Source organism: Mustela nivalis (assembly GCF_964662115.1).
Source record: "Mustela nivalis genome assembly, chromosome: 16".
NCBI lineage: Eukaryota > Metazoa > Chordata > Mammalia > Carnivora > Mustelidae > Mustela > Mustela nivalis.
In genome coordinates, this window is record NC_139035.1 from 38,026,802 (window position 1) to 38,038,885 (window position 12,084).

The 12,084-nt window shown below is 33.5% G+C and overlaps 1 protein-coding gene across 11 annotated transcripts in view; it reads right to left on the bottom strand.

Moving 5' to 3' along the window:
- Window positions 1–12,084, bottom strand: part of DENND1B (DENN domain containing 1B) — a 263,126-nt gene that overhangs the window by 103,001 nt on the left and 148,041 nt on the right. For all 11 annotated transcript variants that reach the window (XM_082701929.1, XM_082701927.1, XM_082701928.1 and 8 more), the window contains 2 exons: window positions 8,001–8,101; window positions 2,775–2,820 (listed from right to left, as the gene is read on the bottom strand). In XM_082701929.1, coding sequence (XP_082558055.1) covers window positions 2,775–2,820; window positions 8,001–8,101 — 147 coding nt within the window. The remainder of the gene's footprint in view (window positions 1–2,774; window positions 2,821–8,000; window positions 8,102–12,084) is intronic.

Consider the following 12,084-nt stretch of genomic DNA (forward strand, 5'->3'; position numbering starts at 1 on the left):
TATATAAAATGGTACCACTTTCTCTGTCTCATACTTTAATAGTTCATAAAATTCATCAGCTTACTTGGATTGGGAAAGAGTAAGAAAAAGGAGAACTTGCTTTTTTCTTTAAAAATAAAAAAATAATATCAGGACAGAGACCAAAAGTCTTATGAAAGAAAGCAGTAAGGTATTAAAGTAGTGGGTTTTTCTCCCACATCCTCTCTCTATAAGAATGCATCTGGGCAATGTGACTATGAATGTGCATCATGTGTGCATCATGCACTATGTTACTATGAGTGGCAGTAGTCCCATGTTCTTATAAAGCTGAGCCAACATTTTAGTTAGAATTTCTTCTGTATTTTAAAACACATAATACAACCCACTAACTTATTTCTCATCATTTAAAGGCCTTTGAGTTCATCCCTAAAGTCTACTTTTCAGGGAGAACAAAATGTCCTTATCCTTTATTTTGAAGCAAATTTACATTTTAAAAAGAAATTTCTAGCCATCTTTCACTCATGATTACATAAAAATAATTAAAAGAAAGATTTGAATGGATATTAGTTTCACATCTTTGAACACTTATATCTAGAAGTCTTTGTAAAGCTGTTATGTTGAAACTGTATTGACCAAGAGAGAGAATATGGAATATTTTGATTATTCATAAAAAAAAATCTGTTGTAAATGCAGCCAAGCAAAATGTAAAAAATTACTAAGTTCAGTCTCACATATAAAATATCTAAATAGATATACCCGTATTTTAATTATAATACCATTAATATAAAATAAGAAAGCACAAAAGATTTTCTAAAATGTGCCATTAATGAAATGATTAAATAAGAATGGAATTGCAGGATGCATATTATCTTGTAATAAATTAAGGAGAAAGTTACTAAATGGTACCCAACTGGTTTAAAGACATTCTTGAAGTTCCTTTTATACCTTCTCATTCACTATTAAACCAAATAAACCAAACAGAACTGACTACAAAGATAGTTCAATAAGTCCAGAGTATAAAAAGGTACTGAGATTTCAGGCAATCTAATCATGGCTCTAAACAGTCTCATTTAATGATGAGCCAATTTAAAACAGAATGGACCATTTCTCTAAGATAATACACTGCAAGAAGTAAAAAATTCTTAAGCAATTTGCTCCTTTAAAAAAAAGGCTGATTTTCACTATAGATATCCAATAAACATATGGTAAGTGTGATCAAATATTTAAAACATGCACCTATTTCCACAATATTTTAGAAAAGCTGAATCATTTGTATTAAAAGTTGATATAGAACCATTATGCAAAAAATATATATAACATCAATAGGTACAATAAACAACTTTAAATGTTTTTCATCTGTACAAATAAGCATATTATAAAAATGAGGTATTCTATTAGATACATTAAATAAGAAGAGACATATGCACTAATATCAAATTCAAATTTGATGCCTTCTTTGAAACCATACCAACCATGGTTGGATTTTATACAGTGAAAATACTGATGAACAAAATACCAGTTATATATTCTACAATCAAATAGCAGACTAAATACCTACAAATTCATGTTTTATTTTATGCAAATTGACCTTTCACTGCCAGCACCTTGTCATAAAAGAACAAGTTTTCTAAAAATTAATAAAGATTCATAATGTTATCCAACTCAGACTTCAAAATTAAAAACAAATTAAGTCTACTAAAGAAATTCATTAAAATGCATTATTTGTTAATGATTAAACAAATAAAAAATGTTGCCCTAGCTTTCTGCAAAAGGAGAAAATGACCAAAACCAGAGCACATGTAGGATTCTCTAACTTGGGAAGGACTACTACAGGAACATGACTTCTCCAGACATGATCCTCAGGAGTTTTAAAATAATCAATGGGATCTTCCTTGATCTGCAAAGTGAGGACTGATGGTGTACACAGTGACAACAACTAGTAAGAAAACCAAATCTAACTCGTTTAGGTTGCTGATTAGAAATTGGGTTAATATACAATATGCACAATCAGCAAAAGAAAACTGAATAAAACTGAAATCAGCTAGCATAACGATGCTATGCAACTGACCCAAGTCTTCTGTTTGGACCCAAGTCTTCTGTTTATGCTTTTTTAAGAATCTAATCTTCTAAGAACTCTTCTCTGGAAGTTTCACTGATTCCAAGTACAAGGTATTTAAAGTTCAAAGTTTTTCACTATAATGATGACAAGTCACAAAAATCATTTTGGAATGAAGTGATAACAGTACAAAAAAATCAATGCATTTTAAAAGCCTAACAGGACTGGAAATTTAAAAAAAAATTTAAAGCTATATTCTAATTTAAAATTTCATGATTATTGCATTAAAATCACACCTTGAAAAAGCACACTGACAAACTGGATCATAATGAATTGAAAAATGGAAACATTTTCCCTTTATGACTCATAAGGACATAGAATCTGACCTTCAAAATAAGGTCTGAAAAAGAAAGAAGTATAAAAGATCCCAAGTGCCATAATAAAGTGGTTCATCAAAGACTAAGTTTTTAGTATGTAATACTGACCACATGACCTTGACCAAATTTAACATATTTCCATGGTTTTCATGACCTCAAAGATGGTCATTCAGAATACTAATTAAAATGTAATTATTCCAAATATTACCTTTTTGAAAATGATTGTGTAAATATACAATAATTCAACACTTGCAACTGCTTTATACTATTCAACTGATACTCTTTGAAAATACAACTGTTTTAACTATTATTTTTATTAATCATTATACCATTCATGCATCTCATGTCTGAAAGATACTCACCTCTATGAGGCTGGAGTGTATTCCAATCAGGTATGGCATTGGAGCACTAAATTAAAGATATATAGTGTATATATTCATAAGTTCATTATAACTGAAACAACTATATAAGTAATTCAGAAAGTTTAAAAAATTAATGGTACAGTTCTAATATAGCCCATTATAGGTATTTAAAATTATTCAGTACATAAAAATCAAATTCAATTGGAGAGACCATGAATATATTCAAATTAATATTTGCATAAAAATCACAAAATCATTTATAATTAAATAAAGAGTGGTAATGCCTAAAAAAACTTTTAATTTATGAAGAATATTAGAGTCTAGGCCATAGTCTGAGTTAAACCTTCCAAATACTTTGTATCAAATATACCCTAATTATCAAATTTATTCACATTTCTTCTATATGCCTTTTTAATATTTGATTGGATTCTTATTTCTGTCATTTTCTTACTATATCATCATTGTTTCACACCTACAATGGCAACAAAATTTTTTGATTTAGTCAATCACCCAATATTTATTGAGACCGACTTATGCCAGGCACTGTTTCAGAACTAGAAGGACAAATATAAACAAGTTCTTCCTCTACTGTTATCATTCTCTTTCTGTGCTTTCTGCTCATGTGTGTCGTTCTTTATTTAAATGTCATTCAGTATGGTGACTGACATAACATAATAAGTAAGTAAATACATAAATAAATGTCACACATTCCTATTTATCCCATTTTCACTTCTAGTAATAAAATAATTTTAACAAATCACAATACTCAAGTATGTGTAAGAATAATACTGAAATAATTAATTCAACAAATAATACCTGAAGCACACCAGATGCTAGAACCTGGGGTATGGGCTAGGTATAATAATAAGTGATACAAACAGAATATATTTACCTGTGGATGTTACACTCACTCTAGCAGAGGATACAGATATTAAATAATTTTTGTAACATAAAATCAGGCTTACAAGTAAGTTCAGAAATATTTCTCATAAAATACAAGAGGGGAATTATCCAACTTGACATTTTGAAATCAAAATATTATTTAACAAGAAAACATGAGAATGGACAGGTGTCCTCAAAGGTGACAGATGATATACAAATAAATAGCTATCTAAAAATAAAAAATTTTTAACATTTCTTGTATAGATATCTCTGTGTTATAGTTAATGAAACATTTTCTATGTTAATGAAAACACATAATCTTTTTCAAAGAATCTGCTTAATTTTCGAAATATCATTTTCACTATTACAGTTGAGCTGTCCAAACTTCTGCATATCCACTTTGCTACTGAGAACCAGTCACAGATAAAGCTAATGGTGCTCAACAGTTTCCAAAGTAACCTAAAACAGCTTCAAATTTATTTAAAGATGACTTAACCACTAACATATACCCCAAATTCACCAAAAATAAGGATGGTTAAAGTTTATAATTGACTTCTCATTATCCTGTTCATTATTTCTTATTGTATTAGATTCCATCTAATTCCCTTTTGTAGCTTTGTTCCTTCCTATTTTTTTTTTTTAATACAGTAGACCATCTGGAATTGATCTGATATTCTGGATCATTTGACTGAAAGTTAAGAACTCTTTATAGGCCTTGATATCCTTAAGACCTAACAGATTTTCTGCCTTCAAAAAGAAACAGGAGGAATAAATGTGGACTGTTCCACTTCTGCTTAAATAAAGGAAGGCTGATTACTACCCTAGTTCAAGTTCTCATCTCTGGAATTCCTTCTGGGACTCCACAGAAGACATAAAATATATGTCACTAACTATTCTGGGCTCCCACAACTGGGTTCAGAACATTTTCACAAAACAGGATAGCAAATCCTAAGATCTTAAATATGTCAAGCTGTCCATGTCCAAAATAGCATAAAATTATTCAAGTTACTGTGCAAACTTCCAGTTCATCCTAGGTTTATCCTACCTACAAAATGTACAACATAGAAAGTCCACAGTATCTCAAATTTTAAAGCACATTTTAATACAATGAGTGTTAATCAAAAAATTATAAGCTTTTTAAAGTTAACAATTACTATATCCATTTTACAGATGTTGGACAAACACTGAATGGTCAGATTTCAAAAATTCAGAGCCAAAAGTAGTAGCTAAACTACTGAAGTCCTACGAAATACAGCTAACACTTTTTAAACTTCATAAGAGCTAGTGATTTCTTGAAATACAAAAAAAAAAAAAAATGTTTAGCAGTTGTTAAACTAGAATAAAAATTCAATAAAGGGCTCGTATGTGGAAGTTAGTAATGAAGTAACTTGTAGCTGTTTCTGTGAGATTACTGAGTATCTACATGCTTTTATCTCACTAATTACTAACAAAACCAAAAACATATAGAGATGTTAGAACTGCAAACATTATTAATCTAGAGCACAAATTCTTAAAATAATCATGATTTTTTGCATATAGATTTTATAAAATACATTTTATAGACAAATTTTGTATTTTATGGAATACAGACTTTACTGGTTATTTCTTTCTCATGAAAATTGGATTGTGCACCTAATATTAAATCAGCCAATCTCATGAAAAGTAATTTTGCAACCCTAGCTGAAATCTCCTAATTAGATTAGGGTGTTAAGTCAGGAAGAGATCCTTGGCAACACAGATGTTTTATCATCCACGTGCAAAATTGTCCTAGATCTTTCTGTCAATGAAGTTATTCTGCAAAGATAGGATACAGGAGACTATTATGACTACTTCTTCTTTTGGGTAGCAATTAATCTCTACTCAAAAATAATCACCATGTGATACCTTTTTTTTCTTTCTTTCTAGGTTTTCTTAGAGAAACCACCCGTGGGTACACAGTAACAGTAGTATATTAACTTAGGTAGTCTAAACAGCACAATTTTCCATTTATGCTTTAAAAAACAATTCTCTCAAAAGTTAAATCTGTTCCTTTCACAGAAAGAAGAGTCAGATAGTAGACAACATAAAAAAGTGACTCGTAAACAAATAAAGATGATTATAATTTTACTGGTACTAAAGTGATACTACCTCCTAGGTGTTTAGGTACTCAGAAAGGTTAAGCCTATGTGGCAGTATCATGGACTTGCCACATTAAAGTTCTCTCTCCCTCTCCGTCCCTCACTCTTTTCCTCTCTCTCGTAGTAAAAAAACACTTCATATGAGCTCTGCCTTCTTAAGAAATGTTAACCATAGGCACAATATTGTGCAGCAGACCTTTGGAACTTAACCATCTTGTATAGTTGAAATCTTATATCTGTTAAATAGAAATTCCCATTCTTCCTTTATATACTAGTAGATTAAAAGAAGACGTAGATGGTGTTATTTCCTCCCAGTCACCTTCCCTATCCTACTAAGCAGTGTGGGCCACTTCTTCCTAGGTGTTCCCATCCAAGTTGCTTTTACATGTCTCTGGTACAAACCTTATAGTACTGAAGTATTATTCTGTGTTCCTCTTGTGCGTGCATGTGTGTGTACACTCCATGCACATATGTGTGAATTTCTTCCTCTCTGTAGATACTGAAAGGGCAGAAACTAAGTTTCATTCAGTACCTTACATATACTTACTGCTTGGCAAATAGGCATTCACCAAATATTTGATGTACAAATAAATGGATAAATGAATGAGTTGACAAATTAGCTAGTCCTTCATTAGTGGACCCAGATGCTATATTCATGCATGGTCACAAGATGGCATTACGGCTCTCCACAGTCTATGTCACACCAGTGATACCAGGTGCGCAAATAAAAATACTTCCAGAAGACAGGATTATTTTAGGATTTGGAAAGTTCCAATCACCTTGAAGAGTTGGCAAATATATATCTAACCAATCAAACCTTCCTGTTCTAGGTCTTTATAAAGACATACAAATTTTTTTTTATTCAAAAACCATGAGATTGAAGGGACAATCTCTAATATTTTTCTCTCTTTTGCATAGAGATGAGTGTGATTCTAAGATCATTTGCCAGGATGCAAAGGGAAGAAAATGGTTTTCTTCCATTAGAAATATTTTAGTCCATAAAATTTTCTGACAGAATAGAGCCAGAGTCTTAGCTATTTCTTTAAAATAAAGAAAAAGAAAAAAATTACATTATATTGCTCAGTTCCTAGGATAGAAGCTGAGCCTATCACTGTGACCCGAAGGTTCAGAAGTGTCAGATAACTCCTTGTTTGATTTTCACTGCTGTACTCTCTAGAACAGGAACTGTCTGGCATAGAGGCTGGTAGAACTTATCCTAAAGGTTATTTCAAGGTTAGAAACTAGTAAGAAAATTCAAGGGACTGAAATATGAAACAAGCTTCCTTCCTCATAGTAAAGCAGCAGAAGGACTTGATGGCAGGGTTAAAAGTATCAGGAAGACATCTCTGGAAAGAATTAGCACAGAACTACCTACATCACAGAATAGTTTCTAAATAACAGTATTTTAGAAAGTCTTAAATGCCCACAGAAGATAATTATGCCAGGAAGAGAACATTTAACCCTACAGTCCAGAAGAAGATCTCAAGGCTGCTGTTTCAGAATCTAACCCTTATCCAGCCTCACGGTGAGTATACGCACTCTTCCAGAGGAAGAAAACAGAAAGGTTCTACGGGTATAGCTGAATTCAAATCCGGTGAGATCACTGGGAGTTGTTTCTAATGCCAGGAAGCTTCTCAAAATTACTCTCAACATTTTCAACATTGCTTTTCATAGTGGCTTAGGGCTGAGACTTTGCTTTAAACCAGAAACTCAGGGAATCCCTGAATTAGAGGCAATCCCTTTGCTGGTATTTGATATTTGGTGTGCTGAGGGAAGAAGGGTCTAGGAAAGTGTGTCCTGAGGTAAAGGTAATGAAAGCGTGCCCTGACAGAGACAATCTGGTTTCTGACACACTTGGCAGACAAATCCTGACACCTGGGATACGGAGTTCTCTAACTGATACTATAACTTCCGTATGCTTTTGCTAACTACCAAATACAGGACTGTATTTGCTTCTCTTTACACATTTAATTATCTAAATGACTATGGAAGTACCTCACAAAATCTAAAGAACTTTATGTTTGCCAAGTATACATTTTTGCTAGCTTTGAAAAGAATTACTCTGCCTTCATAAAAGCACCTTTTGATATTTGCTACCGATCTCTAAGACAAGTCTCAGGGCTTGCATTTGTCTACATACACACCACGCTTACCTAATTTACAAATAAGCATACTTTTTCGAATCATAAAGGCTGAATTTAAAGGAGTTTGGCCAAGGTCATCTTACCAGCAGTAGTCCAGCAGGTGCGGAGGAAGCACTGGGATGTATATGTGTTGCCAGAACATGGGGTACAGCAGAGCGGCTGATCCATGGAGACAGGCAGTTAACTAAAATTTGCAAGAGGATAACAACGATAAGTAGCTGCTGCCCCTCCAAACAAAAAGACATGCCCAGGTTTTCAAAGATTAACAACAATCGCAAAACTATTTATTTAGTGACCTAAATCACATTATCTTTACCAATTCTGCCAGGGGGAAAATAATCTTATGTTCAAAAGCCCCTTTGAAAAATATATAAATAGCAAAAGTGACTTCTTGAACATCTTATGGGGACAATTACAACTATCTGAAAATCTAGTGTTTAGGGTCAAAACTGAGAACATAAATAAAAGTAAAACTGAAAAATCAGTTGAGCATCTTAGAAGAAATTGTAGGAAATTATAATTTTTGCAGCACAGTTTGCGCATCACTCAGATTAATATACCACGATTAAATATGGAAAGGAAGAGAGGCTGAAAGCTCCTGAGGGATATCATTAGGGCAAATTGCCAAAGAATGAAACATGAGCCAGTCAGGAGAGTCTGGAAGCTGCAATAATACCAGGGGACTTGAATGTTCGACAGTTGGAGCTTCAGTAATGTGTGAACTGCGGGTTATGGTATCAAGAGACTCTGTTCACTGACACATAGAATGTCACTATTGACCAGCAAACTGCCCAAGCTTGACAGCTGTACTACAGGAAGCCAAGTATATCATAATTTCATATTTAAACTGTTCATTTCAGATTAACATTTTGTTTCCTAGCTTTACATCACAACAGCTGCAAATACATTGATGCTATTTTAAAGGTAATTGCCATTTTAATTGTTTTGTTTTGGCAAGCAGTTAATTAAATATTTTTTAATGCTTAACAAAGGGGTATCACTTTTTTTCCCACTCCCTCCTACTGACACTCATCAGAATTCTTTCCATGGGACTTTTTTTTTACATCTTAAATAATATTTCTGTGTTAATCATTTTTTAATGTTTAAAGCGATAATTAAGCCAGCATTCTTCATTTTAAATCAGCATTTCAAGCTTACTAATTAAATCACTTTATCCAATTTGAACATCAGAATTTAAAAATAAAACTATCTGAATATGAACCACAGACTTTTTCTGTAAGCCATTATTCCTGTTATATAGAGAACTGAAACTTACATATAGTAATCAAATTAACTTAAAAGGATAAATGTACAAAAAGCAATTCAATCTTAAGAGAAACATTTGTCTATATTTAAGTGCAAAATAGTTCAGCTAAAAAATTTTTAAAAATTAAAGCAATCTAATTTGAACCAGAAACATAAGAATTTGGATTAAAATATACTCATCTTCATCATATATATTTTTTCCAATTAGATTTTTATTAATCTTATATGGCAAACAATGTATTTCGTTTCTATTTAGTATGCTATCATTAAAGGATTTTAGTACTTTGCACTTACAAGCTTTAATATTTTAATCTACAGTATTCCTTCAACATGTATTAATATTATTTTTTAATTCCTTAATTGGAGCATACAATATACCACTAGGAGGCATTCAAATACCTTCACTTAACAATTACAGAACTTGGATTTATTTGTCTTATTTGAACCCTCATAGAGGGAGATGAAATAGGGTTGATCTAACAGGGTCAAATTCTCTCAGAGTTCTCAGGTACTCCCTGCTTGTAAATTTGGCATCTTTAAAGCTGTATTAACACGTTCCATCCCTTCAGTGTAACTCAATGGCTAAAAGCATTTATAAAGCTTTCAAAGGGGGCTACTTCACTCAGTTTCTCCATTTGCACACAGATGGCTTTTAAAACAACTCATTTAAAACCTTAAATAAAGGGAAAGTGTTCTTTTTACATTATTAAGAAAATAACATGGTGGGGCACCTGGGTGGCTCAGTGGGTTAAAGCCTCTGCCTTCGGCTCAGGTCATGATCCCAGGGTCCTGGGATGGAGCCCCACATCAGGCTCTCTGCTCAGCAGGGAGCCTGCTTCCTCCTCTCTCTCTGCCTGCCTCTCTGCCTACCTGTGATCTCTGTCAAATAAATAAATAAAAATCTTTTAAAAAAATAAAAGAAAAGAGCAGGGTAACAAGAATAATACTGCCTTCTTAAAATGAGGAATTATAATAAGGGTAACTTATTTTATTGAATACACCCAGAGTCCAAAGCACTCTATTAATTGCTTTGTAAAACCTTTCCTATGCCCTTAACCTTCATCCTTAAGTGAAGTTATGAATTGTTTGCCAAGAAGGCAGAAAAACATCTAATGAATTTGACTGGCTTCACAGAGGGCGACTGCTCTACATGATGATAGACAGTTACAAGACACCTGCAACTGCCAGCATGTGGCAAAAGATCATCTCTACTAATCAAGGTCTGCCAGGAAAGAAGGAAGTTCTACAGGATTTGGCCTGTAGAAAAAAAAAAGTTCTACAATATTTTGGATTTAGGAGATAGGTGACTGGTAAAAGGAGAGGTAAAAATACTACCCCTCCCTAACCACGATTTCTGGCCAAAGTAACTAGAATGAATTATTTAACATAATACAACACAAAGTTTCAGGTTCAGGTGGAACTACAAGGAATTTGTTTTTGCAAATATTGATTCTGTTAACTGTGAGACATTCACGTGGAGATTTCCAAAGCAGGCAGAAGCAGACCAAAGATCCCCCCTACTCCCCTAGCAGCATGTAAAAGCTATGTGATTGAAAACTAGAGAGAACACTATTATAGCATCTCCTTTCTGGAGGAGTTAGTAAAGCAGTAAGTGAAAAAACACAACTAAGAAAAAATAAATTTAGTAGGAAATCAAACACAGTTATATATAAGCTGTATAAAACAATAAGAGCAAAGTATACAAAATTAGGGCTTTGCCACTTAAGAAGCTGTGTGACATCTGGCATATGTACAAGTATAACCAGATCTGCTTCCTAACCTTTAAGTATACACTAGATGATCTGTAAGCACTGTCTCTGAGATACAGTATTCTTCAGTCTTAGATCAGCTCAATTCTAACATTTTATATTGTTAATGTTGTTAATGATTTTTTTTTCCAGATAGGTGGTTAACAGAACTAGACTACAAATCTGACCACCTTCAAAATATGTCTAAGGATCATCTCTAAAACCTTTAAAGCACAAGAAGTAACTGAGCAACTGGAAATATCATAAATTACTTGCTTCATTAAACAGAAATTTTAAGTGCCTGTCTATGTGTTATCATAAATCTCTACCAGGCCACAGGGAACCAGTACTGAACAGAACAAAGTCTCTGTTCTCATGGAACTTAAATTTTAGTGGGGAATGCAAACAACAAACAAGTATATATTATGTGGGTTAGAGGTAAGTTCAAGAGGAAACCTAGAGTAGGCCAAGTGGGTAGAAAGTGACAGACGGGAAGTTTTAGACAGGAGAATTAGGGACAAACTCTGATGCCCTGACATCCGAACTGAGACCTGAATGCTAGAAGAGAGCCAGCTGTTACGGCTTTGAGGAGAAGAGCATTCCAGGCAGATGAGGTGGGAACATGCTAGTCATCTTCACAGGGAGTAGGGAGGTCTGCATGATTAGATTGGAATACGAGGGAGAACAGTGGGAGAACAGTGGGAGGTGAGGTCAGCGAAGCGTGGTCAGAACCGGAGGGCCCTCAGGGCCCTCTGGGATATGGCAGAGACTCCTGTCTTACTCTTCATGAAATTTCTCCACACCTCTGAAGGGAGCTATCACAACAAATTATATATCTAGAACATTCTAACACCTATGCGGATTAAGGAAAATCAACTATGTATTTTAGAAGTTTCATTTGCAGACTGAAGTACTGATGAAAAAATGAGATCAATTTGTAAGCCAAGTAAGAAGAACCATTTCAATTATAAGTTTATTATGGTCTATTGATTCTTTAAGCTCAGAGGGAAATGACAATCATACTTCTTTGGACTAGAATTACCCAAGACTCTACGTCTGGTTCGTGACAGGACTAGAACTCTATAATATTCTTTGCTAATATTCTGTCAGCGGTTTCTGTAATACCACAGATGTTCTTCATGGAAGCAAAGAG